This window comes from Sardina pilchardus, chromosome 20, assembly GCF_963854185.1.
Source record: "Sardina pilchardus chromosome 20, fSarPil1.1, whole genome shotgun sequence".
NCBI classification, from domain to species: domain Eukaryota; kingdom Metazoa; phylum Chordata; class Actinopteri; order Clupeiformes; family Clupeidae; genus Sardina; species Sardina pilchardus.
This window is the reverse complement of record NC_085013.1, coordinates 19,246,321-19,274,134: the sequence shown is the minus strand read 5'-3', so window position 1 is coordinate 19,274,134 and position 27,814 is coordinate 19,246,321. Positions and strand designations below refer to the sequence as shown.

Here is a 27,814-nt window from a genome sequence, read left to right as displayed (position 1 = left end):
AAGGATGCAATCCAACAGCAGGGTGAGGTACGCTATAGGTTCACAGGTGGTGCCACAGCAAACAGCTTTTTTCTTAGAGTGGGACATTAACAACGTACCGCCATGAGACAAGATTCTAAACAAATCGAATAACTTGAAATGGTGTAGCTTATAGGAAACTGCAAAGGTCAGTTGTTCTTTTATCAAGTTATGGATGAGTTTTAAAAGGAATTTCTGTGTTATTACTGGCGTAGAACCGCTACCAACGGCGCGATTTAAACGAGTTGTCCGCAGACGTGCACTCTCATCATGAAACACCACAGTCACATCTGGTCTCAAGAGACCCGCAATCTCCTGAAAGCCTTTAAAAAAAGGAAAGACATCTTTAAAAGTGTCAGAGGTAAAATGCAGTTTGCCTCAAGAAGTGGAATCAGTTTGCCTAACTTTCTATTTTTTTTTTTTTTACTGCTCAGCAAATAAAGTTTGGAAGCTTGAATCTCATTTAAGAACTTATTTAAGTGTCACACCAGCTTAGAGCACAGCCCTGCAGTGCAACGATGCATTCTACAGCTAGGAGCATATCTGAGAAGCGACACCCCAACCGCTCAAAGATTTCACATGAGCAAGGCATCTCAGCATATGGCAGCTCAATCGCAAACCTTACTGCACAAGACACACGATAGAAGTCATCGGTTTCACTCAACTGCACACGTTTGCGTGTATGTTGTTACATTCATTCGTGGGTTGTGTTTTTTGTGTGGGTTGTGCTATTTTTTGAGAAAGTGAAGATGTGAAATTAAGTGTAAACAGTGGTAATCCTTACAGGTGAAGAGTTCCAACAAGTCAATGGGACCTTAAGAGACCCATAACAAAGTGTGTAATTTGTTGAGAAACTGTGGCTGATATCCTTGAAGCAGTGCTCACCAGAGAGATGATGCGCACCATGCCAATACAAAACACTGCACTGCACTGCACTGCACGGCCTCATTACCATTAGTGGATTATGAGAACGGTCATTTGGAACCCTGCCCAGGAGCAGCTAGATGGCAGAGGAACAGCACGGAGACACTGAATAGTGTAAGCAACTTAGCCATGAGTAAGGCCATTACATATACTGTGGGACTGAGAGTAGTGATTTAGTAGCCACAGTGTGTTGGGCTATATTGGATGACTTATAGACAGCAGTCATATGAAGTGCATCCTACACAATGAGGAGTGGTGAGAAAATGACAATGGAAACATGTCACAAGGAGGAAATGTTGTTGTGGGATTCTTAATTTATGATGCGAGACAAGCTTTGCAAACAGTCTTTTTTTTATTGGGTTATAACTTAATCAGTTATTTGAGGATGCTTTATGGAGTTTAAATCTACAACCAAAGCTAACTTGAATTTGTCTTGAAAAGACCGAGAACCAAGACGTTTCCACTGAAAAACATTCTAACCAGATTACTGATGAATTTGAATGATAAATCTGCAAAAGCTGTAGAGGCTCTGCATATGTTTGTAGTTTAGTAAACAGTCTTTGTTTCGTTGCAAATTAGTCACTCTAGTGATCTCACTCTAATGCCTACATTTCCAATATTCACACTTTGGTGGGCAGTTCAGTATTTTAATTGTGTTGTTTATAGTAACAAACCTGAGGGACAATGTGCCAAGACAAATACCCATGAGCATAAAAAAATAAAGATGAAAAAATATGCATGCATCAACATGTGATGCAAGCTGACACTGAAGGACTCTCAAGTTCTTTGTAATTTCCAAAGCACTTGAGCGTTGAATCAATTTTGACAGCAGGTTATCTCTGAGGAAAAGTCCAAAAATAACTAGATTTAAATCTCTCAGATTGTCAATACGGTGCATTTGACAGGGTGACATGACAATATGTGTGTTTGTGAGAGACAGAGAGAGAGAGAGAGAGAGAGAGAGAGAGTGTATGTGTGTGTGTGTGTGTGTGTGTGTGTGTGTGTGTGTGTGTGTGTGTGTGTGTGTGTGTGTGTGTGCGTGTGCGTGTGCGTGTGCGTGTGCGTGTGCGTGTGCGTGTGCGTGTGCGTGTGTGTGCACTCTGCTGCTAGTCTACTTCATTGATGCCGAAGCATCTCATAGTTGTGACATAACTGTTCTCCCGTTCTCCGCTGACATATTCCAGGTATCCGACATCCTCATCATAAAATCTGTATTATGGAGGCCTGATTGGTAACAGATGGACATTGACAGATCTGCTAAATCTCCCTGGAAATATAAATACCTAAACTCGTTTGACTCTAAACTACATTACTGATTTCAGTCCCTTCCTCTGATCTTTCCATCTGAATCGTCAGCACTGAAGGGCCTGATCTGAATAAAATGCCTCAAGTCACAGCCAAAAATATTCACAATTTTTCAGACGACATTGTCTCAAGTGTCTGGATTCTGTTCCACTGTTGACATACCGAGACCTTTCTGTTTCTCTAAAGGCTGAATATACTCTACCTGGTTAGATCAGACAATAAAAATAGATTCTTCTGACAGTTTGTATTTCATAGCAGCAAGCCTCAGTTAAAACAAATACAATCAAGCACTTCACGTAACCACTGAAGTTATCATTGCAAAAATCACCACTTGAGTGTATTAACCTTTCACACATTCAGTACTCACTCACCGCTGACTTCTTCAGAAATAGTCAGTGTTTGTTTCAAGGAATACTACTACTCCGAGCTTTGCTATATAATTCAGGGTCATGGAAGGCCGGCCACCTAAGATGCAGATGCACATGGCTGCCCCTGAACAGTACAGTCTTTGAACGGTCTTCTTTGACTTCCCGTTCCCGATACCACAATTTAGCTTTTGAAGCGCTAAAGACTTAAAAATGTCACTGTATCTCTCGCATGTTTGCCTGCTGGAAAATGACTCTTCTCTTTGAAGACTTAATTTTGTTTTCTATAAGCTGGAAAAGCTCGTAGCACCAGAGAGCTGTAATTTGGTCTCACTATCTCCAGTCTATTCTGCTGGAGAACGCTGGGGTCAGGTCAGGTGCATTTCAGCAAAGTGCAGTCTGACTCTAATGTCTGTCTGTCTGTTGTGGGCTTCTGAGGTCTCACAAGCTCTGATCACTTTTCATTGCAGATAGTGGAAGGTGAAACTATAGTGCTGTGCGCCCATAGGTGAGACAGATTCAATCTGGCGGTTGATCGAGGTGCTTGTCTTGCTTTACAAGGTCACTGAAAAATGCTTTTCACTTGCTTGGCCTGATCAATTTCAAATATGTTCAGCAAAATCCTGCTAATCTGCACACATCTTGTTGTGCATATGAATCGTAAAACTCAACTGGTGAATTTAATTAAATTCATGACACTAACAGCATTCTAATATGAAAAACACAGATGACTTCTTAATATTTGTTGTAGAATTTGCTATATTTCAAAGCCCATCTTTTTTTTCCAACTCTTGAACATTTGGAAATGAGGTTTTTGACAGTAATGGATTATGTCTCCCTACTCTTGCAATCTTAATGCAGACCAGCAAAGCAGAATGTCAATGATATTGTTGATTCCTAAGTGCTCCGTCACAAACACTGAAGCCTGTCACTGTGTTCTACCCAATAAACTCCATTAGCCTCGGGGGGTCAGTCCTAGCCAGTCTCTTGCACCCGGCTCAATCATTTACCAACAAAAAAAAATAAAAATAAAAAAAAATAGCTTGAAAATAGCTTGGCACGAAAAAGCATTTCACACATCCCTCTTCATAATAGCCACCTGACTCCAAACAAAGACGTTATTTCATGCTCTTTCCTTCCTTTTCATATAAATGGTTCTGGCCCTTGGACAAGAAATACCCTTGGCAAAAAATATCCAAAATATCTATTTTCAATCACATATATGTCAGGCAACACAAGAGTGCCGGCGCAAGGACCAACAACATCAATTTCCGATTCAAGATCTCCCGCTTCATTTGCATGTTAGCCACAGAGGAGGACGTGAAACACACCCCACAGAAATCTGAAAACACAGATATTTCCTTAAACACACACCACTTTTCACATTGGGCTCCGTTCTCCCTGTAATCTGTGTCCATACATGGTGCCACGCCGTAATTAAGCTGTCTCAGAACCGAGGCGAAGAGGTTGTGACCCCCTTGGGCGCACCAGCACAGCAGGGGCCACAGCATGATCGCACGCCCCGTAATACTCAGCTCAAACACCTCCCGCCTAACACACTCGCAGTCCGCTTGGCTTGGGCACCGGCTTCAGCACACACTGGCTTCCAGCAGCACAGCAATCCATTGCAACGCTTGCTCAGACTGTGAGCGCAAGTGAAGAGGTCTTTTGGACGGTGGGGCTAGCGAGTCAGGCCCGCGGAGCAGCAGCGCTTCTGCTTATGCCATTAGAGCCATCAGGCAGACTGGGACTTCCTGAACCGTTTTACACATTAAACATCATCAGTGTTTCGTTTCGCTCTGGAGTCCTCAACTCACTACAGTGGCACCATCCAATGGCTGCTGTAATCAGCATTAGCAGAAGATTGGCTCTACGTTTCTCAAATCAGGGGCGGACGGGAAGTGAAGCCAACAACAGTGGCCTGCACTGCTGAGGGTAATTTACTCAAATTAATTCATCTGTCTTACCTTTTTATTTTTATTACCTAAAACTTTCATCAGTACAGCGCAGCCAATATTTGGGGTTTAATGACCAAAAGTAAATCAATTCATCTAGTCTAAGGGTGATAACACTTCAGTTCTAATTAGTCATCTCAGATACTCACCAAATGAAGCCTCTGGTGGAGTCACATTACCATAAAAGGTTCTTCTTCTTTCCCCCAAATCCACCTTTCCTGTGGAAATAGAAAAGAAATCTAAATTCAAAACAGGGAAATTAGTAATACTTCCCCACTTAATTAATGATATAATGTACTATACATATTTATAACAATTACTAATATGACTAATATACAGATCAGAACTTAAATGCAAATGACAAATCCATAAAAACTGCAAATAAAACTGTTGTGTCTAATTAAAACTGGTATGTATGAAATCAAAACCAACACAGCATTCTGAATTAATCTGGATTAAAAATTCTTAGAAACACAGAGATATAATTACATGCTTCGGAGGGTCTGCTACATTAATATTTTTCCTCTTTAGTCTGATTCAGCCACTCTGTTTCTTTTGTATGCTATTTTCCAAACATATGACATTTTCAGAGCAAAAATGTGACCATTCAAAATTCATTCAACAGCAAAACTGTTACAAGGTTGCAATCAGACTAGTTTCCACCAAACACTGTTGCTGAATGAAATTTCAAGGCTTTCGTCAAGGCTATGTTTGACTGACCAAACTAATTCTATACCTAATGCCAGCAATGAATGCTTTTTTTATTAATCCCAGACTGAAGTGTCGACCAAACAGTTGTTTGTGTGAGGTAACCAGTCTTTTCTTTCCATGTTATTGCCAAGGCGACAAGCTGCACGAACGGTAGATCCATCAGATGTAGCTGGATCGACATCTACGACTAAGGGAGGACTAATGACTGTGCAATTCTATTCTGCAGTGAGAAGGTTAGCCTAATTAAGGCCCTCCTCACAACACTTTTGGAAAAGCATCTAATTATTTAAGCTTTAAAAGGCTTTTTGGAAGTCATTCTGATAGAGAGAAGTCATCATTTTGACTATTCAGATACTGCAGCCATGAAAGCATTGCTAAGATAAAAAAAAACATGGGTATTCTATTCATCTTTGAATTGTTTAAAAATAGCAGGTTTCTAACAACGTATTGATCTACTTTAAAGTATTTGAGGCAGTGTTACCATTGGGCATATGTTGGCAATAATAACATGTTTTCTCTGTCATTCCTTTGTGTCAAGGACAGGGGGACCCTCATGGCCACCTGATTAGTCCATGCTTCTCTTTCTTTTAGAGAAGTTCACAATTATAATAGTCATACAGTACATAAACCTTGCTGCAGTTGGAATAGGCTATCATAACAACTGAAAAGATCTCAATAGTGAAAACTGGCATTGCATCTTTTTATTTTATTTTCAGAAACCGGAAGAGAGGGTTTAACGAATCGTTCATATTTGTACAGGTAAAACTAAATTTTAATTGTATCTTGTCAAGCATCACAGGTGAAATTCCAGTACCTACTGAGCCACTTCAGCTCCAGACACACGTACAGGGCAAGCTGCAAACTATCTTCTTAACCCCAATCATTAACTCAGGTGTACTTTAATTCATTCATTCTCTCTACCAATGCAAACGTGTGTATAATTGATAAAGGTTTCCACAATGCCACTAAACCTGAATGAATACTATAATGTTTGATGAATGCTAGAATTCCATTTCACAATGAGCTGACTTTAGAATGAACGATTATCCTACCCTTTCGCTATTTGGTTTGAATTGTTGGCCGGTTGAAGTGGTTGGTTTTATACTGTGATCATTTTAAATATGTGTGCTTAGCCTCTATTATTATCTTTTGTGTCAACATATTTTCTGTTGAGGTTTAACTACAAGGACATGTGTAAAAAGTATTTCTGTGGAAATTGACATTTTCCGTATCGATGTGACAGACATATTAAGCCGGACAAATATATCCAGTAGACCAATATCATTTTTTATCTAAATCTGGTGCAGCAGTCATTATCTTGTGAGCAATCCTCCAGCACAGGTATAGCAGATACAGTTATCCCTCCAAAGGCAAGTCCTAAGCAGTACTTGAAAGAGGTCCATTTAAAAAGCAGTTGGATGTATGACTTGTGTAAGGAAGCCCAGCTTGGTGCACGAGGCACCACACTGGAAGACTGATGAAGTGACTGATGGTCAATCGCACAGTGTGTGTGTGTGTGTGTGTGTGCGTGCGTGCGTGCGTGCGTGCGTGCGTGCGTGCGTGCGTGCGTGCGTGCGTGCGTGCGTGCGTGTGTGTGTGCGTGGTGGGGTGGGCTGAACAGAGGCAAACATCCAGGGTATGAGGTAAGTCTATTGTGTCTAGCTTCTATTTAAAACCCAACTATATGTTCAGATTTTAACATTGTTGTGACATTTACTCCAGCAGTGGTCGACCTGAATTCATCCCACTGTAGTTTTGTAAATAATGTTTATGCTATTGAACAACAGCTACTGTGCATGCTATGATAGAGCAGTGCTTTAACGGCAAGTATATATTTTCAAATACAGAAGAAAAAAAGGTACTATTTTCTGCAGTTAATGTTGTTGTAAGACATACACCTGGTCACATCAATACATTTAATGGACATTGGATATGAATTCAATTGTTGTATTAATCATCTAAATGTAAATGATTTAACGCAAAATGAAACCCCAATAAACAAATACATGCCCCAATCTTTTCCCTTGCCATTGCTTAGGTCTACAATGGTCTCATCTATGGTATCTAAGGAGAGAAGTGTGACCAGAAGGCGATCAGACAAATGATTTATGAGCGCCACAAAACACCACACTGTTGCCACACAGTGATAATATTTTGATGAAATGCTTCCTGCCAGAGGATGTATTCTCACATCTCACAGCTCTCTACTGTGAGACACAGACTCCAGAGAGCCTTTCTTACACAAACATTGTCCCTGATTGTCTAAACATCATCAAATGAGTAAAAAATTATAGGCTATGTCCAGATCAAAATGTGACCTCACAATTTTTATTATGTTTCCAGAAATCTCATAAAATCAATAAACCCTTAAAAGCCATATTTAGACAGGCCTGTAATATTTTGTCATCAAAGCCAAAAAAAGCATTTTTCAACCTTTCTAGACAACTGTTCTGTTTTGATGTGCTTTCTCCATCATCAATATAGAGAAATGGTTTTGTTTGGCAGCAATCAAGAAATTGTGACCACATCCCTACTGTTGTAATCTTATATTAAGTATGGCCCTATCCCTCTCTCTCTCTCTCTCTGACCAGTTAACGTGAATGTCCCCTTTCAAGGATGGCTGTAACCTTTCCAGGTGTAAAATGCAGCTCTCATAAATGACCATAAATGAAAGCCTAATCACATTTCACAGAATCGCTATAGGTTCCTTGCCCTGCAGTTGTGGCCGATGAATCTTGAACTGAATCAAGGTGCAACTCCTTCAACACCACACTGTTCAGACAGACCTGCACTACGCAACCACTAGGATCCTTTGTTCTGTCTACACAAGCAAGCAAACTGGGCTAACTTCTGACTTCTCAAGAGCTGTCACCTGACTATTGTGCAACACGGCTGAACCTCACAAACAATTCATGGTCATGCCCCCAACCAGGAGCACAGGGACATTAGTTTCTGGGCGGTTGGTGGATGGCATACAGATAGTAGATGTGAATTCATGCACATGCAATCTTCAATACAATCCAACTTAAAACCAAAATATATTGAAGGCTAGTGTTAGAAGAAACATTTTGGACTGAACTCACTTGGTCTGCCAGATATAGGATATGGGTTCCACTAGCCTACACAGCATGGGGGTAGGCTAATATTATGACTGTTATACTGGCCTACTTTATGTGGCCAAAATATCCATTAACCAGACTGGCAATCAAGACTACTGTAGATCATGTCAGTTGAAAATTAAATGTCACAGCAATGTTTGACAGCCATGACACCGATAGCGATGAGATCATTACCAACTGGAGAAGTTGATAACAGGCTACCAATAAAACATCTAACACAAATTAACAACAACCATCAAATACAACTGCATTAAATGACGAGTCTTTAAAAAGCGACCACCCTCAGGCGTACACAGCTAACTCAAAGATATAATGTCAAAGATGCTATGAAATGTATCCTAACAGACAGCGGTGTCAATAGAAAGTCGTAGCAAACACAATCTCGAAACACCTGCTGAGGGACAGTATGTGTTCTCTGCACTTGCTTGGATTTTCAACCCACTAGCCATTTATTCACAACACTTCCAGAAGTAGACCGCTCTGTGTTAGTTGGACACGATGGCTCGCTTTGCCAGGACCTTTCTCCTGAAAAGGTTTAAGCCTAGGCGCTTGCGCGCACACAGAGCACACGCACACACAGAATAAAGCTTTTAAAGAGGGGATAATGTAACTTGCGTTAGCGCAGTAGAAACACCTGGTCCATCATGACGATAATTATGTAAAACCGTACAATACATAGACAATCTTAATCATACATTGTAATAGATCTGTTCAGTGTTATTAAATGCATTTGTCTTACCTCTTAAATTACAGCTCCGGTGTCCTTGTATTTTCTGTAGCGCTTTAATTGGAATGTTCCCCTTGACACATTGCACGCTTTTGTTTCATTGTCAGTCTAAACTAACGTTACGTAGCTAGCATGAGACGACCGCACGGCTTCTGTCACTTTGTACGCCCATTCAAATGCACACAACTACTTCGTTTGAGTAATGAATTGTCCGCGAAGTGAATGCTGTTGGCAGATGCTATGAGCTCTCCAATTCCCACTGTTTTCTCTGCCTCGGCGTATGGGAGCGGGCGACGGCCTGGTCACACATACACACACGTACTCAACACACACGGCGTATAGCGGCTTCTTTCCTAGTCCGCTCCTCCCCCTTTACTGTCAATGACAGCCAGTCTCATAGCGCCCCACATTGCCCAAACTTGGAACTCATTGAAACACCTCTCTTCACTCAGGGGAGCCTATTGCAAATCGATACAGTTGTTTTTCAGTATTCGGATAGCATCTGCGTGCGCATAGTTTCTGTGCGCCTTTCCCGATTTTTTTTTTCTGATCTGAACATAGGCAGTGGCATGCTAAAATACTTTAGGTAATTGAATTGTTTGTATTTCATAGTTTACTTACAACACAATCTTACAACAACAAAAACTATTCTTTATCATAATAATCAGACTGCACTAGGCTACTGTTTTGATGCCCTATACTCCATGAATGGACTCCTTGCAGAATGTAACAGAATCTTATCCAGCCTATCGCCCAGCTAAGGTTTGGCTAACAAATAAAAAGCCATACAGATTTTGACATTTACTTTATTTTTATTCACCCATTTCTACCATAACAAGACACAAAAAAGTTAATAAAACATTATTTTTCTGCATTATCCAAAAATCAATCTGCTTTGTCTCTGCATCTCCATGACGCACAAGACAATGCCCAAGATGAATCCTTCTGACATGCCTGGCCAATCACATGCAAAACATTGTGAACCTGAGTTACAAGGAGGCTTACAGACAAAAATGTATTACACTGCAGCATAAGCACACACAGTAACATCAGAAATGATTGTATAAATTCCACTTTCACCCCAACAGTCCATGGCAACTCCAATGTAATGTCCTTTCGGTGTATTTATAGTGCCATCTACTGGTTCCAGGGCAGCTGCTACTATGTGTTCCCAAAAACAAAGTTGTCAACAGGTGTCACTCTGATCTTGGCATGACACTGAGCTGTTGGGCTAAATTAAATAACCTTTGGTGTGAAATATGAAGACATGGTTATGTTCATAGCTATCAAGTAGCCTACAAGAGCAAGTTTTTGGTATCAGGAATATAGGGAGACAGCACAACATTTCTGATGCCTACAAAAGCTGAAAAGCTTTGGCACACTTCAATTTCCTCAGATTGATCTCTCCTCATTCAACAAAACAGGTTTGGAACCATCTGATCGCAGCATTCTTTATCAGACTTGTCCCCTGCCATATTTCCAGTCCAATTATTTGAGGAAAACCAAGGATGATCCAATATTTCTCTTGCTGTCAGTCGTTGCACAGGATCTGGTCGAAGGATATTATGGATGAGGCACTTGGCTTTGGGGGACAGTATGTCTGGAAGACTATATTTACAACGTTTGATCTTCTGAAAGAGGGAACTGTGGTCAGTGTCATTAAAAGGATAATGTCCCATCAAGATGGTGTAAAGTATGACTCCTAGGCACCACACATCTGCAGCTTTCCATGACGATGGGCTCTCTGATTCCAAGACCTCAGGGCTAATGTAAGCGGGGCATCTATGCCTTCGGGGCGGAGAGTCATGTCCCTGCACCATGAGGTATGCATCCTCCAAAGTGTCAAGCTTTAAATAGCATCTGTTAAAATAAATGTTCAAATAATAATAATTAAAAATAAAAAAAAAAGATAGTATTTTCAATGGACCACTGCAGGTAGCCTATAGGCTACACATTAAGTAGGCCTACAACATTACATCACTGAAAATGTCGGTTAAATCACACAAGGCCTACCTGTCTTCATCCTTAAAGACAAAACTTTTCAGTTTGAGGTCCATCAGAACAACACCATAATCATGACAATGTGCAACAGCTGAAACCATTTGATGGAATAGCCTGGCTGCTTCATCCTCTCGATATTTTTTCACGGACCTCAGATAGGAGTGTAGATCTCCATAGCTATGATCAAAGAATACATAGACCATTGTGTCCCCAAGAACAGTGTCGATGATTTGGTTCAGATTTGGGTGAGCTGGAACTTGAAAGTAGGCGGCTAATGATTCCCAATATCGAGTAATGTAAAACACCTGCAAAAGAAGACAGCCATGAGAAACAACTCAAAATGTTTTTTTGTAATATGATCGGTCACTTTAATTTGACCGGTTTGCATTATGCTTAGGCCTAGCCTATAATAAAAGCATAGCAATAAAAGCCACCAATTGTGTTTTTAACGTTACCTTGCAGATCAATTTATTTCCAGTGTCCGTGTTAGCTGCTCGTAAAATATTATTTCCGAGAAAATCCAATAATACATATTTCCCCATGCAGGGCAACTTAGTATTCTTGAATGTTTCCACAACATACTTCGCATGTCCCATGTTAGATCAGTTAGGCCTAGGCAGCCTATTTTCAACTATTTATCCCTCAGAATCTAACTGAGCTGTGATAACATGCGCAGGCGTAGGCTATGCGTTAACGTTCTAATATCAAAAAATGCAATTTTTACAGAACAACCCTGGAACGCTGCGTGATCCTGATACTTCTATTTTCTCATTTGGGTGGAGTGGGGGGCTTGACTCAGCTCAGGTTCAGATAGTGATGTTTTATTCTCATTTATTCTGTTCATCACACCATACAAACAATCATGGAACACGTTTGAATACTTCATTACAGTAGCCAAGACTACTTCAATGTGAGATGCTGAAATGTCAGATCTGATATGCTTTGAGTTACACAACCTTCAAATGTTAACATCATTTCCCCCCCTCACAACTGACATACTTTTGATCAGGGCTCTAATCAACTATCTATTATATGATATCTCTGTTGGGTTACAGACTCCATTTTTAACAGATAAAAACTTGTCGGATTTGGAAGTTCAACACAAAAACATCCAGAGAATGAGTGCTACAAGAGTATGGATGTATTCATTGATCACACTGATTGCATACCAAGAATATTTCATTCACAATCTTGATTAATAATACAATCACTCTTATAGATCTTAAAGACAAAAATATTCAAGGATAACAGAAAAATAGAGGAAGTTATTAAATGTTATGTTTTACATGGTGTGTATCTGATATATGATCTCAATAAGAATGGATAAGTATTGCACAAGCATGCCCAGTGACTGAGGTCACTTATTCACTAAAAGTCAAACATCTTATCACTTCGTCAAAGTAGATTCATTGTTTCACCAAAATATAACATTCCAATTAACCCCTCATCCGATCAAACTGTGAATGCAAACATTTAAGACAACTAGGAAGCTATTTCTTTACAGCATTTGTTTTCTCCATAGGTATATCAACCTTGATGCAATAACGGCACAAGAACAAAATATGGCACTACGAAAAAAAAAAAAAAAATAAAGGCGACTTTAAAGTTACATTAGACACACATAATCGGCTAGTAAACATTTTAAAAGACAAATGCACATCATGCAAGACTTTATTGAGTACATGACACTTGGTAACAGTTATTACACAGCAATAACAGTGATAACGGCAAAAAGGTCCCAAGATTTTAAAGGTTAAATGCATCCCTTAGATGGATGTGGGTACCAAGAACAACACTAGCTGTGCAAACTATAACATTTGAGGATCATGGCTTTACCTCTAGGCTACTGACAATGAATATATTCAAAGTATAGATGATTGTCTGGTTCAGCATTACCCAGCTATGATGCCGTTCAATCCTGAAACACAAAATCATCCATACTAAGATTCTTATTTGATTAGCACTGAGGATTGCCACACAAAAACAACATTATGAGTTGGTGGAAATTACACTGTGCACTGTGCTTGCCACTTCACTTCAGGTCGCCCGCATCTCCCTGAATGGTCTTCTTAATACGCAGGAGCATAGTAGTCAGCCACTGGTCGATACGAGAGATTGAGTCATATTCCTTAACCTGGGAGAAAATTACAGAAGATAAAATGTTCCTCTGTTAATGTTCTGAAAAGCTTGGATTAGAAGATGTATTATTTTGAATATTTAATGTTAAAAAACATAAGATTCCTGGTGCCCTTTCAGATTAGAGAAACTATAGCTAAACTCATAACTGCCACCAGTTCCCTGCTAAGCACTGCTGAGAGACACCATTGCGGTAAAATCAAACCTGCAATAGATTCAGGTCACACACAGATAACGCAGCCAGGGAACTATATTCAACCCAAATGTAATAGGTTTCAATTGGACCTCATGTTAACATGTTTAACGAATAGGACATATTCAAGTTAACACTACAGCGCTGTGGGATGGCCAAAGGCTTGTCACTTACAGCCTCAGTGTAAGCTTCACTGTTTTGTTCCTCATGAGCCTCCAGGAGTTTCTGAAACAAAAGGACAAATGGGAGTTCAGATCTTGAATAGAAAGTAAACGGATTATCAAAATGTGAAATAGAACGTTAATGTGATTCTTAAGTCATGCCGACTGTGCACACATGGGAAACAAATATTCATTCTTTAATTGCTTATTGCACAAAATATATCAGATCAACCTTGCAAATATCAACAACAGCAACAACAGATAGTTAGCTTGCCAACTGGTGGATTTCAGTGTTATAGGTCATACTACCGTGAAACAATTATAATATTTTGCAGAGTTTCGAATGTAGTGCATCAAACTACATTTGCTTTGGTGGCTAGTGGGAATAATTAATTCCAATGCCCACTGATCACGCCTCTTGTGCAGTAGAAATAAAGCACAGACTCTCCAGACTCTTAAAAGATTGAGCTTAGTATGGTGATAGCCAGAATAACAGGGGAATTGATTTTCAAATAAATTTATTGTATAATATCATTATAATGTACTAAAATGGCAAAAACTTGCATAATGCTGCCTTCAGAATTCCAATTTTAGCTGGTACAATTACTTTGGGTGTCTGGCAGGACAAACAAACTGCAGAATGCAGAGCTTTGAAGTATCTTCCTAAGAGGCAATCTGGTATCAGTCTTGTCAATGTTCACTTTGAATGTACCTCAAATCCAAATATTGAACAAATTGTCTCCAAAACTGTGCACTCTTACGACGTGAGGGCCTATGAGACCACTATCTGGGTAACTGATGTAATTTTAGTAACTAGATACAGTATGTTTGATTGATTGGCCAGCTGTCCCAAGTCATACACGTGACAATTCCCTTTAATGAGAGCTTTGGGAAATCTCTGTCTTCAATCTGCGTGAAAGTGTTTGAAATGTGGGACATCAGTGATTCCAAGAGTGTGTATGACACATTCATGTCAAATCCTTCATGTCAAATCAAACACACTTCCACTTTCTTAGGTTTTGACTATGACGGGGAAAATATAAGTCTGTAGAATCAAATAAGTGAGGCCTAAACACACAGACAGCGTTTGTCCTTGCATTCGTGGACTATTTCATAAGGTCCTGCATTACACTAATATCTTTTAGCATCACGGATGACATAAAGTCATTTTCCGTTTCCTCTGTGAGAGTGCTATCTCTTCCATAGCTAACGATTTTCGCTACTACCTCTTCATCTGTACTGTGCTCAGAGGGATGAAAGCCAATGTAAATAAACCACTTGACAGCATCATCACATCTGAAGTGCCGTTATCCTACGATGAAAACCCCAAATTAATTTGAAAATCAATTTCCCTGTTAGTCTGGCTATCACCATACTAAGCTCAATCTTTTAAGAGTCTGGAGAGTCTGTGCTTTATTTCTACTGAACAAGAGGCGTGATCAGTGGGCATTGTTCAAATGACTCTGTACGCTTTTGGATAGTCCTTCAACCAATCAGACCAACGATCTTGGTGCACCTTTTGGATAAGCTAGTTTGTGATTGGACCCGGAAAATGTGGACAGGATGCAGGAGAGATAGATGTGCAAGCTTCCAGCCTGAGCTGCAGGGTGAGATCCGAATCGCCGGCAAATCAGGCAGGGTTTACCCAGGATATTTCCCCGTGGCTGTGCAGTAGAAGCCACAGTATATGCCAGTCATCAGTGTGTTATACTTTAGCTGTTGGTTAAGGGGACTCAAACTGACTCAGACTACCATGTGCTAAGTGTGCCGAAGCCCAACATACATATCGATACTGTTGCAGAGACCAGTTTACAGAATTTCATCAATGCCACAGATAATGTGTTCAAAACAAACTGGCTTTACCTTCACAAGCTTGCATTCTCTTGAGTCAGCGAAGGCTGGGAACATGCCTTCATACTTTTCAATAGCAAGCTGTGAAAGGGGGGAAAGCAACATTAAACCTTATGCAAGGAAGGCCAAATGTTGTGCGTAAAAATATCCTTCATGTACCTTTTTCACTCAAGCCTTTCAAAAATGAAATAGTTACATTTGCTATGGTAAAACTGTGTTTCAAAAGCCTTTGAAAAAACATGGACGTTCATCATTTTAATTTTGTGCTTAATACAAATTCTGGTTCCATTTCACTTGAAGGTATCTACATAAGAGTGACATGACACTGCCATGAACATTATAAACAAGTCATAAACGTTTATGACATAACGCTTCTGTCATTAAGAGTCATTCGTTTTTTGTCATGACAAGTTAGGGTTAGGGTTAGGGTTCATGTGTCATGACAGTCTTATGGCACTCTTGTATAGATCAAATAAAGTGCTACCCAAACTCCCTCAAAGTTGACTTTGGGGATTCAGCAATTGCATAGTGAAACGGGAGTGATAAAGTTTAAAATATTCAAGTTTAACAAGGTCAGTATTTTGAGGAATTTTGCTTAACCGATCACAAAAATGTACCCACGTACCTTTGCATTTAATTCATCAACAATAAAGTGGCACAGAGCAGCTTTGAAGAAGTACTCTTTGGCATTGTACTTCAGTAATGGGTTGTCCATTGTGTTGGTTGCAACCTGGGAAGAGGAGAGACAATTACTTTTGCACTATAACAATCCATGAAAAATAAAAAGCATAATGAAAAATAGACGCTTTAAAGAGAGGTCATCTTCATCAGCCAAACCTGCTCGTATATCTCGATGGCTTTGGGGTATTGCTCAAGTTGGGCACAGTACAAGCCGACTTTCAGTAGACACTTGTTGGCAGAGCTGCACACAATTAAAAAGATAATTAATAATGCAATTTTTTGATTCATAAACAAACACCTATAAAATAGCCAGTCAGATGTGTTCACCTGTTAGACTCTTCTCCCTTGTAATAGTCTGCTGCTTGCTCGTAATGTGCAATTGCCTGCAAAAACAAATAAAAGAGTAAAAGATATCAGTGCTTCCAAAGGGTCCTCCATCAATGTACTTGAGAAAAAATAATAGTAACTGCGGTACAGTAGTTATACATACAGTACATGATGGCGGCCACCCTAGACACTTGGATAATGATACAGCCACAAACTAAATCAAATATTCTGAGATACTCTGAAATACTAAAGTAAACATTTTGAGATACAAAGTCAAAATTCTCAGATACTTGATTGCAATCTTTATCTCAAATGTTTAACTATGTATCTCAGAATTTCGATTTAGTATCTCAAAAGTTTGAATTTTCATATCAAAATTCTGACATAGTGTCTCAAATATTTGACTTTTCATCTCAAAATTCTGACTTAGTATGTCAACTCTTACTAAGTCAACATTTCGTCATTTACATAGTACTGTACATACCTTCTCGATGTCCACAAGCTCAGCCTCGTATATTTCTGCAATCGTCATGTGGTGCTTGGCAGCAATTGTAAATCTGCCCTATAAGAAAGAAAAATGCAAAACAGTGTGCATATATATACATATCAATAATTAAACTACATACACACAACAAACCATGAATGAAATATTGATGCGACACTGTTGCCCATTCATAAAATGTGATCACAATGCATGCTTATGCACAAAACAAAACAATCCCATCAATGAACAAATAATAAAACCAACAACATGTTTAAAATAATAAAACACATATTAAACACAATTAACATTTGTTAATTGTGGCACTGTACCGTGTAGGGTATATATTTAATTTGATTTTGGATGGTTGAACAGTTGACAGAAATGTTCACAAAATAAGTGCTTAACAAATATGAGATAACTGAAAGCATACACATTCCACACTTGTACCAAGAACATGCTCAATTAGAATTTGTACAGACTTAATTTGAAAGACACTTCTGGTAAATTTGAATTCTAGAGCCCTCTCAAAAGGCCAACTCCAGAAAGGAGTCTTACCATGTCTGTATAAATATCGATGGCTTGATTTAAACAGTTGATAGCCTCTTTTGATTGCATTGGGGGAAAGGAAAAAGACTGTTATTTGTGTAACAATCAACCCTCCTGATCGAGTGGATGCAGTGGGTCTTACCATTGATTTAATAGGCTAATGCTGCAATGAAATTAGCTAGGCCTATGATGCACCCCTCGTAAAACACTGTTATCATGGAGGAACCCTTTAAAACACAAAACATCCTTTACAACAAAACGTCTATGTATATCCAGCGAATGGCTGGAAATGACAGCATTATTAAGTCCTTTCTCACCTTGTGGGTCAGCTTTTTTGTAAGCGTTGCCAGCATCAACAAAGCTGGTGGCAGAGTCTAGTTTATTCTGCATCTGCATATGAAGGCGAGCGGCCTGGCAGAAAGCGTTTCCAGCAGCTGAGCAATAAAATAACGTAAAATAAATGCATTATAATCTTGAAATGACAGGTAAGCCTATATATGACGCATATACCCAATAGCCTCGTATTCTTACCAGTCCAGTTTTTGGCCATTTTGAACATGTTGGCTGCTCTAGCATACATTTCGCAAGCATCTTCAACCTTATGGTTTCCCCTATGAAACAAAGAATGCAGCAAAGCAAAATGACAGTTCATTCATCAGTAATTCATCAGTAATTTCAAACAAATGAATTGTTTTACATTTCAACGATTTTAGAGGATAAAATAGGCCTGCAGTCATATCTGCAGAAATGTGCTGTGCTGTGCTCTGACATTGCACATTCATCTTAGCCACTGGCAAGAATTGTACCCGACGCAATATGCAATGCTCGCCAAAAGACTAAGCAAGGGGGGGTCACCGACATCATGTAACAACAATGTAGTAACCTAATGTAAAATGTATATTTAGAAGCAGGTGAATCTAGTTCGCCACAGGGTTCACACATTGATTCGATGTCAAATCGTGAGCATGGTACGTGGGCGATGTTTAAGAACATGAACAGCTACTAGCTTAGCTAGATAGCTACCAGGTACAGTAAAAGAAGCTCACCCAAACATTCCTCCCAGGAACGAACCAGACGATTTTACTTTTTTATCGGCGTCAGCCATGAGCTGCATGGCCTCCTTTTCTTTTCCAGTGTTATCCATCTTTGTTAGTTGTGAAATGGCACAAATATGTCCGAGGCTAGCGACGTTGGGGATGCAGCAAGGATGAAGGATGCTCTGATGACCGTCTCTCTCCTCCGCTGTATTTTCGTTTAATGTTATTTACTAGTCTTCAACGCCACCTACTGTTGTACATTTGCTGTGCAAACTGAAGAGAAATTGTAATTCTGAATTTCACGACTTGCGGTTGAACAGCATCGAAACAAGATACACTGTCCGGCACGGTCAGTTGTTCACTATCAATTGGCATAATTAGTCAATTTAGTTCATTTAGATTAGAATTTGGCAAGTAGTTTTTTTCTCCACCAAACATCAAAATACGCATTAAAGCGGAAGTGACGACATTATAGCGCCAACGTTGAAAGAGACTTTGACAAGGGAACCCTGAAGGTAAGTAGATAACATAAATGTTTCGATATTAAGCTCATTTTGACAAATAGTTGTCATGTCATCAGATATTTTCGCTGAAGTTGCCTGTAACGGTTCAAACTGTGATCTGGAAGTTGTCTTTGGCTAACGTTAGTTGTCTTGACGTAAACATGTATTTTTTTGTATGTTGGCTAGCCAATGTTAACTAACGTTAACGCGAACCCCAACGAGCCCCTAACGTAATAAGCTACTGAAAGTTTATCAGTGAGTTGTTATGTTATTCTGAAGTCACTGAATCACGATGTTTCTATGACTGCAACTGCAACAATACAAAAAGAGCTAGCTAATCCTTGTTCATTTTATGCGAGGAGATGAGAGGCCAGGGTCGAGGGGGAGGCCAGGGTAACTGGAGAGGCGGTTCCGCAGGAGGTTCCGGGACTTGGAGAGGTGGGAGAGGCGGATGGAACTTTGGACAGAACCGTGGCTGGAGGGGGCGACCTTGGGGCAGAGGAAACACTAACTCTAACTCGACAGGAATCCAATCACAGAGAGGTAAACAAAAGTTACCCACCCTAAACTATTGTGTAAAATGCCCTCTAAAAGTACAGTATCACACATTGTTGTGTTGTAATTCGTATTTCGTTTTTATTCCTACAGGCCCAGGGTTTGTATCACAGTCTCCGGTGACACAAGCAACCCTTGACATAACATGTCCTTACAAAGGATGGAGACTCTATTTTTCTGAAGGTGCAATGTGTAAAGAAGTTGGCTATTTCATTAGTATGCTCCCATATTACCTAACCGTTGACTTTAAAAACTTGTATGATCCCCCCCCCTTTCATATGATCAGGTTTTGTTGAAAGCGGCCCCTACGTTGAAAAGATAAAGGCATTTGAACAATACTTCCTATCACAGATAGAGCTTTATGACAAGGTACATTGTGTGGGATTCAGACGCATTCTTTGTGAATACAACTGTGATGTTTGCCCTGTGGTATGTGATACTCACAGCACCTTTCCCTTGAATAGGATGAAATTGAAAGTAAAGGCAGTATCTTGGTGGACTTCAAAGACTGCCTGCACAATAAGCAGCTGTCTATAGCATTGCCTGAATTAGCCAAAGAGCTCAGAGAAATGCCTGAGAAAATCCTAGACTGCCTAGGCCTTGCCATACACCAGGTGAGTGCTCAAGTGTGCCAAAGTTGCATCGTCCGGCCCAAAATTTGTCTGGTGAATAATTGATTACATTCTGAAAAAGAAAATGTGTACTTTTGTATTTCTATTCTTGTGTTTTCTATGTCAGGTCTTGACAAAGGACCTCGAGAGACATGCTGCTGAATTAAAGAACCAAGAGGGACTACCCAGCGGTGCGACACCAATCATTAGCATACCACACATCAGTGCAAGGTACAGTGATAATAACTTTGGCAGAAGTTAAAGAAGAGGCCTCCTTACTTCCACTCTTGGGACCAGGATCTATGAAAACTAATTCCAGATGAGCCCTCTGCTGCAGAATGAGCTCAAATTGTCCAGAACTGTAACAATATTTATTTCATAATTTCAAGTCAAGTCATTTTTATTTATATAGCGCATTTAACATGCACAGAGTGCAACCCAAAGCGCTTAACAACATGTAATGTAATATAATGTGAATGAATCAGACACAAAACTTTTGACATGTTTAAATAACAGTTCAACACATGGAATCGGTACATGTGGGCCATGTATTCTGGAAAGTTCTGAATGAGATATGCTGAGAGCGTGGTTTGTGTCTGCTGTCTGTCAGGGTGTATAGCTATGAGCCACTGACTCCACTGAGGACGCTAAGGGCCAACCTTTACGGAAAATACGTGGCCATCCGGGGGACGGTAGTGCGGGTCAGCAACATCAAGCCGCTCTGCACCAAGATGGCCTTCGCCTGCAACAGCTGCGGTGGCGTCCAGAGCCTGCACTTGCCTGATGGGAAATTCACCACACCCACAAAGGTTCCTTTTAAGAGATTGGAAAATAATATTTTGTTAAATGTGAGAGTCACAATGTGAAATATTGGTAACTATTTGTCATTGTCGTTTGTAGTGTTTGCAGTATGAATGTCGTGGCCGGTCGTTCACTCCAAACCGAAGTTCACCTCTGACCCTCACCGTCGACTGGCAAAGCATAAAGTAACTCTGATTATGCATTTATGCATTTTTTCATCATAGATTTTATTACAATCACAATGGACAGATGCCATTTGTCATTTTCTCAGTTATTTTGCCCGGTGACACTATCGTATTATTAATGTCTTGTTCTGGATACAAATAGTGTATTTTGAACGATTGTGGGCATTTTTATTTATTTGAGTTATTTTCATTCGTTCATCCCGTAGGGTCCAGGAGCTGATCTCCGGCGACCAGAGGGAGTCCGGCCGGATCCCACGAACCATCGAGTGTGAGCTGACTCAGGACCTGGTGGACAGCTGTGTGCCGGGAGACATGGTCACCATCACTGGCGTGGTCAAAGTTTCCAGCGAGGAAGGTAACGCATGCATGCAAAAAACCCACAGTCCGCCCACAGACCTCAGTGCCCTCAGCGGCCACACAAACACACAGCGTCCCCAAGATAGATCGCCGCTCTGATGAATCAGCAGTAGCAGCAGAGTGGAGCAGGGAGCCCTAACTCTAAACTCAGGCCCGCAGGTCATTCGAGTTGAGCCGACTATTTTAAGAGAGCACAGGCATCCGACATGGTGGCCAGACCCATCTTGTTGGACATCCGCGTGCGGCCCCCGGTCTGACATATGCCACCTGCTGGGTTCAGTCCAGCGCCCCCTATGGTATCAGATTCACTCCACATCAAAACATAGCTAGCTCCTCGCTGCCAAAATGTGGCCAGAATTAGACGGTGGAAGATGTATTCAAATGATATGTTCATCGTGTTTTATAAACGTTAATTCATATTCATAACCACTTCAAAGAGATGCTAATCACGTTCAAGTTCAAGTTCAAGTTCAAGTTCAAGTTATTTATTCTATCAAATACAATTTATACTGAGCAGCACAATATGTGGTGAAATGTTTAGTTATTTGACATAAATGACAAGGGTTGAAGATAAGTGGCAATAAGTGATAAGTATTTATGAATGTCAAACGAGTATGCTTATGACCAAGCTGATGTGCATGACTTAAATGAGAAGGGTCGAAGATAAGAGTTACTGTGATGAGCATTGAGCATGCATGAATGTCAATGAAGTATGCTGCTTATGTGATGTGCATGACAATGGGCATTTCCTCTGGCTGCTGCTACAGGAGCTGGGAGGAACAAAAAGGACAAGTGCATGTTCCTGTTGTACATCGAGGCAAACTCCGTGAGTAACTCCAAAGGGCAGAGGTCGAAGGTCACAGCGGAGCCAGAGTGTCAGGGTGCATCGGTGGAGTTCTCTCTCAAGGACCTCTATGCTATCCAGGAGATCCAAGCCCAAGAGGATTTACTCAAATTGCTTGTCAAGTAAATCAGTTTGTACTGGCTTATACAATGGATTTAACGTTGGATATCAGATTAGTGATTTTATGGTTTAACTCAATTCAAAACTAGATTTTTTGTCCTTTTACAGCTCCCTCTGCCCTGCCATATATGGGCATTTGGTGAGTCTGAGCGCCATGTTTCACAATGGGCATCTGTGGTGATTTAAAAGCATTTTAAGCATTTAACTTGTTTGTGCTTATCACTTACGGATTTATAATATTGCATTGTCTAGTTGGTGAAAGCAGGATTGGCTCTGGCCCTGTTTGGCGGCTGTCATAAATACGTCGATGACAAGAACCGAATCCCTATCAGAGGAGACCCTCACATGCTGATTGTTGGTGATCCAGGCCTTGGTAAAAGCCAGATGTTACAGGTACACCCCTCCATGTCTAAACGAGATCTGATGCTGATGAGAGAATTGGTAGTAATATCAAAGATTATAGAGCGCTCTGCTCTAATACCTTTGTGTAATAATAATACAAGGATACAAGGATACAAGGATGTTTATTTGTCACGTGCATATGATTACTAATGTAAAGAACGCAGTTAAATTGTCACTTCCTAATATATTGGCAATAGTACATTGTTTGTCAACATGTCCATTTGTGTGCCCGTAGGCTGTGTGTAAGGTCGCTCCCCGTGGCATCTATGTGTGTGGGAACACCACCACGACCGCTGGGTTAACCGTGTCCTTGTCCAGAGACAGCGGCACTGGAGACTACGCGCTAGAGGCCGGGGCTTTGGTGCTGGGAGATCAAGGTAATGGTTTCCTCTAGCCACGGCACCATGTCATCTTCTGATTGGTCACCACATTAGCATCAAAATGGCAGCTGCCATAGTGGATGCCACTGTTGCCTTTGAGTGTGTCAGGAGCTTTAGAGCTCATGCACAGCATCAGGCAAGCTGTTATCACACTCATGGAGTTCAGTCTGTCAATAATCTAGTTTTAATTCAGTCTTTTAATAATCTGATTTTAATTTTAGAGCATTCATCATCTTTTTGTTATCTCATATTCCTATTTAAAATGAATTATTGTAGACTCTGTTTTTGCCACGGCAAATGGTTTTGCTGGATTTAGGATGCTTAATTCTAAGTTACTGAAATGTCTTATTTAGAATCTTGCTTTGGTGGAAGAAGGGCAGCTATTTCTCTCTCTCTTTTGCAAACTCCATTAGAAAGTAAATGTAATTGACACCAAAAAAAGGCAGCATTACCTACAGGCACTAGAATCAATCTCCGTGCTCTTTCTCACGTGTCGTTGTGGATTCATCTGGAAATATTCCCTCCCTGTGGCCTCAGATCCATGTCCCTGCCTGTGTGTTGTTTTGCAGGGATCTGTTGCATTGATGAGTTTGACAAAATGGGCAGTCAGCACCAGGCCCTTTTGGAAGCTATGGAGCAGCAGAGCATCAGTCTGGCCAAAGCCGGGATCGTCTGCACCCTGCCAGCCCGCACATCCATCATCGCCGCAGCCAACCCAGTGGGCGGACACTACAATAAGGGAAAGACCGTCTCCGAGAACCTCAAGTTAGCACTTTCTTACCTGCTAATCCAGCATAGGGGGGGGGGGGGGGGTTGTGTTTTTAATGGAAATTGATTTGGAAAGGTTAGAGTGACCTCAGGCTCTTAAATAAATAACATTTTGAGATTTTAATTCGATGTTTAATTAACAAAATGGCAGAAAGTGAGCATTTGAACAGCAACATGCCATACGTACTGTATGCCTACAGAACAGCACGGACAGGCAGAACAAGCATTGTGACTGGGGGCTTGATCATCAATTCGGTTTTTAAGCCCGACGTCACTGGCCCAACAGCTTTTTCGTGAAAAGACGTTTACTAGCGCAGCCAGGCGTTTTTTGCAACTTGTAAATATTTTCATCATCTCCTCCGTTTTAACAAACGTAAAACAAAATGGCTAAACATTTACAGAGTGATTACCGCAGCTGTGCAGCCAGATGATGAGGGTAATATCCAGGCTTCCACGAAAAACATGATTTGATTAGGTTAGGATAACTCCACAGTGAGCTGTGCTGAAGCTAGAGGTGTAACTGTGCATTCACACCGAAACCGTCAAAAGAGTCAAAATCGCTGGTGAAGCTCATTGCCCGACGCTCAACTCAGTTCAGCGCTGAAAGCTTCAAAGCCAAGACGTGAAACATTCGAACCAACCACAAGCAGCAATCCTGCGAGTTTGACATTCTAATTGGTTGACGCCGAACCGTGTCACAGCTAATTACCATAAAGTTAACTGAGGCTCAACTTTATTTTGACGCCCGTGAAGCTCATGAAGCCACGCTCACGCCCGGAACGCTTTTGAAGCCGGTAACGCCGACTCTCCATAGGAAATGAATGATTTCCGGCGCTCTTGAAGCTTTTGAAGCTTTTGGTGTGAACGCACAGTAACACAGTGCCAGTCACAGCCGTGTGAATGATAACTCCACAGTAAACTGCTGCAGCTAGAAATATAATGCCATTATACCAGTTTAATGTTGCTGCTGATGGGGATTTTGAATATTCCAACAATTATCAACTCAGCGATATAAATGATTTCATATTGCAATATTGCAATATATGCAACAAAGTCATCATTTAATTTTACTTGTGTGTGAACCATATACACTTTGTTATAACGATTTAATTACTAAAGTGAACATGTCACTCCTTTGGCTGCTGTGTCCATCTCTGCCCACTTGAGTAGACTCGAGAGCTAACACACACACACACACACACACACACACACACACACACACACACACTTCTGCCCCTCAGGATGGGCAGCGCGCTGCTCTCGCGGTTCGACCTGGTGTTCATCCTGCTGGACACGCCCAACGAGGACCACGACCACATGCTGTCGGAGCACGTCATGGCCATGCGCTCGGGCAGGAAGGGCACACTCAGCAGCGCCTCCGTCAGCCGCGCCAGCACCCAGGACTCCAACGTCTCCATCCTGGAGATCCCCTCCGACAAACCGCTCACCGACAGGCTCAAGGTACGTACCGTACGCTGGAGGCCTTTAGAGTCTCCATCCTGGAGATCCCCTTCGACAAACCGCTCACGGACAGGCTCAAGGTACGTACGCTGGAGGCCTTTAGAGTCTCCATCCTGGAGATCCCCTCCGACAAACCGCTCTCGGACAGGCTCAAGGTACGTACCGTACGTCTCCATTTTAGAGATCCCCACCGACAAACCGCTCTCCGACAGGATCAAGGTACGTACCGTACGCTGGAGGCCGTTAAAGTACTCATGGGGGTCTTAAAGTTGCAGGGTCTGATTTCTAATCTGCGTTTTTGCCAGTTGCAGCAAATTCGTTTCCTACCGTCCTCTGAGTGTTTGTGAACAGTCCTCTGTCTGGAAACAAACACTGTGGCTCGTTTTATCACCTCAAAAACATCTCAAGATTTCGACTCTCACCCTCGGATTCTGTCACCGAAACTCTCATCCACTCTCTCATCACCTCCTGTCTAGACTGCTGTCTGGTCTGCCCAGCAAGCCCCTTGACAGGCCACAATATGTCTAGAATTCAGCTGCCAGTCTTAACACGCACATAACCCTGGCAGCATTTCACACTCATCCTCATGCAGCTTCACTGGTTGCCAGTCAAGTCACACAAATCACTTTTAAAATCCTCCTCCTCACCTACAAATCCCTCCACGCACTGGCACTGGATCTTACTTATCCTTATGGTCAATCACTGTCCCTGCGATCCTCTGACAATGTAATTTTAAAGATTACAATAAGTCTGTGCCGTAAAATGATCAAATATGACTGTAGATTATTCCGTTTCTTTTAGTAGTGCCCAGTATTACACAGTTATAAAACAGTAAGTCAGCCACCAATGACCTTATGAGATAAAATGTTTCCCTCCTGACTGGTACTGTAGGTGACTGCTGGTGACCCCTTTGACCCCATCCCTCACCAGCTGCTGAGGAAGTACGTGAGCTACGCTCGGCACTACGTGCACCCCACGCTGTCTGCGGAGGCGGCGCAGGTGCTGCAGGACTTCTACCTGGAGCTGCGGAGACAGAACCAGGGCGCCGACAGCACGCCCATCACCACCCGCCAGCTGGAGTCCCTCATCCGCCTCACAGAGGTGCAGCAAACGCAGTCCATAGGATGCCTGCTACTCCTAATCACTAGACTCTTACAAAAGGGTTCTTGGGGTGCTATATACAGTAGAACCCTTAGGGGTTCCTTTGATGGACCCTTCAAAATGGTTTAAAGAATCATTTATGGAGCGTGCAATAGAACCATTTTTTGGGTCTATGTCTATATAACACCTTTTTTTCTAAGTGATGATTATGACTGTTGTTATTATTTCATGTACTCTTTTTTTTATATATATATATGGTGGCATGTTGGATTGTGTTCCTGTGTCCGTAGGATATCCATCCAGCCTCCCACTAGAAATGACCATTTTTATATTATTTGTATTTTTTTCTGTTGTTTTGAAGGCAAGGGCCCGACTAGAACTTCGAGAGAAAGCCACTCAAGATGATGCTGAGGATGTGGTGGAGATTATGAAGCACAGGTACGTGACCTACACAGTCCCCCTTTTAATATCACAAAGCTCTGGTGAAGCTCTCTCTCTCTCTCTCTCTCTCTCTCTCTTTCTCTCTCTCTCTCTCTCTCATTTTTCTTTCTCTCTCTCTCTCTGTCTAGCCTAACGGACACTTATTCAGATGAATTTGGGCGGCTGGACTTTGAGCGTTCTCAGCTGGGCTCAGGGATGAGCAACAGGTCACAGGTGAAGAGGTTTGTTGCTGCACTCAACCAGGTGGCTGAGCGCATGCACAAAACCAATTTTGAACTTCAGCAGTTGCGACAGCTGGCCAAGGAACTGAACATTCAGGTAAGAGTATTTTGCAGGGCTGGATGAAATGTCAGTGTTGTTCGCTGTTTTTTGTACAGTAGCTGTTTATGGTGTTTATGGTAATTGCAATCCCGATTTCTTTCAGGTTGTGGATTTTGAAGGTTTTATCAGTACCCTTAATGAACAAGGTTATCTCCTGAAGAAAGGAAACAAAGTTTATCAACTGCAGACCATCTGACATCAAGTGTCACCTGATTTTCCTGGTCAGTGGTTTTGGGTCAATACCTCACCCTGTACCAATGCCTTGTACAGTTAAATGTATATTTAATACAATTGTATTTGTTAAACCTGTTTATTTTTGTTACTACTTTTCATTGTGTTAATAAATGATCCTTGAATGAAAGTATTGTACAAAGCTGTTTTATTCATTTAATGTCCATGATTAATTTGCCGATATTTAACTAT

General features: G+C 41.2%; 4 protein-coding genes across 5 annotated transcripts in view; 1 reads left to right on the top strand and 3 right to left on the bottom strand.

Moving 5' to 3' along the window:
• LOC134068092 (kelch-like protein 29) overlaps positions 1-9,425 on the bottom strand; it is an 88,330-nt gene extending 78,905 nt beyond the window's left edge. Inside the window, exons 1-2 of the mRNA XM_062523606.1 lie at positions 9,137-9,425; positions 4,717-4,785 (exon numbers count right to left, since the gene is read on the bottom strand). The gene's annotated coding sequence lies outside the window, so the exon portion shown is untranslated. The remainder of the gene's footprint in view (positions 1-4,716; positions 4,786-9,136) is intronic.
• A 574-nt stretch (positions 9,426-9,999) lies between these two features.
• LOC134067823 (tribbles homolog 2-like) lies at positions 10,000-11,850 on the bottom strand. Its single transcript, XM_062523272.1, has 3 exons — positions 11,581-11,850; positions 11,138-11,430; positions 10,000-10,984 (listed from the first exon to the last, which is right to left on the bottom strand). The coding sequence occupies exons 1-3, from the start codon at positions 11,719-11,721 to the stop codon at positions 10,537-10,539; spliced, it is 882 nt and encodes a 293-aa protein (XP_062379256.1). The 5' UTR covers positions 11,722-11,850; the 3' UTR covers positions 10,000-10,536.
• Positions 11,851-11,925: 75 nt separating this feature from the next.
• napba (N-ethylmaleimide-sensitive factor attachment protein, beta a) lies at positions 11,926-18,772 on the bottom strand. Its single transcript, XM_062522485.1, has 11 exons — positions 18,551-18,772; positions 18,036-18,115; positions 17,822-17,938; positions 17,514-17,560; positions 16,959-17,036; positions 16,475-16,530; positions 16,304-16,388; positions 16,092-16,196; positions 15,479-15,547; positions 13,629-13,679; positions 11,926-13,259 (listed from the first exon to the last, which is right to left on the bottom strand). Exons 1-11 carry the CDS (start codon positions 18,646-18,648, stop codon positions 13,158-13,160), a joined length of 888 nt encoding a protein of 295 aa, XP_062378469.1. The 5' UTR covers positions 18,649-18,772; the 3' UTR covers positions 11,926-13,157.
• Positions 18,773-18,933: 161 nt separating this feature from the next.
• On the top strand, positions 18,934-27,752 carry mcm8 (minichromosome maintenance 8 homologous recombination repair factor). 2 transcript variants are annotated; one of them, XM_062522483.1, is made up of 19 exons: positions 18,934-19,056; positions 19,407-19,587; positions 19,693-19,782; positions 19,886-19,968; positions 20,064-20,213; positions 20,338-20,441; positions 20,821-21,019; positions 21,111-21,196; positions 21,403-21,551; positions 22,321-22,519; positions 22,626-22,656; positions 22,770-22,910; positions 23,155-23,296; positions 23,869-24,064; positions 25,309-25,528; positions 26,420-26,629; positions 26,991-27,067; positions 27,199-27,388; positions 27,495-27,752. In XM_062522483.1, the coding sequence occupies exons 2-19, from the start codon at positions 19,407-19,409 to the stop codon at positions 27,585-27,587; spliced, it is 2,541 nt and encodes an 846-aa protein (XP_062378467.1). In that variant the 5' UTR covers positions 18,934-19,056; the 3' UTR covers positions 27,588-27,752. The 2 variants fall into 2 exon arrangements, with proteins under 2 accessions (XP_062378467.1, XP_062378468.1); XM_062522484.1 differs by lacking the exon at positions 18,934-19,056 and adding an exon at positions 19,260-19,299.
• The last annotated feature ends 62 nt before the right edge of the window (positions 27,753-27,814 follow it).

Bases quoted from the DNA above. Each gene is read 5' to 3' on its own strand.
- napba (XM_062522485.1), bottom strand. From the start codon at position 18,648: ATGGATAACACTGGAAAAGAAAAGGAGGCCATGCAGCTCATGGCTGAC. The intron at 17,939-18,035 runs GTAAGAATACGA...TTTATTGCTCAG, and splicing joins AATGGCCAAAAACTGGACTG to CTGCTGGAAACGCTTTCTGC. The intron at 16,197-16,303 runs GTTTGGCTGATG...TCCTCTTCCCAG, and splicing joins CCATCGAGATATACGAGCAG to GTTGCAACCAACACAATGGA.
- LOC134067823 (XM_062523272.1), bottom strand. From the start codon at position 11,721: ATGGGACATGCGAAGTATGTTGTGGAAACATTCAAGAATACTAAGTTG. The intron at 11,431-11,580 runs GTAACGTTAAAA...CTTCTTTTGCAG, and splicing joins GAAATAAATTGATCTGCAAG to GTGTTTTACATTACTCGATA. The intron at 10,985-11,137 runs GTAGGCCTTGTG...TTATTTTAACAG, and splicing joins GTCTTTAAGGATGAAGACAG to ATGCTATTTAAAGCTTGACA.
- mcm8 (XM_062522483.1), top strand. From the start codon at position 19,407: ATGAGAGGCCAGGGTCGAGGGGGAGGCCAGGGTAACTGGAGAGGCGGT. The intron at 20,442-20,820 runs GTACAGTGATAA...GCTGTCTGTCAG, and splicing joins ATACCACACATCAGTGCAAG to GGTGTATAGCTATGAGCCAC. The intron at 21,197-21,402 runs GTAACTCTGATT...TTCATCCCGTAG, and splicing joins GTCGACTGGCAAAGCATAAA to GGTCCAGGAGCTGATCTCCG.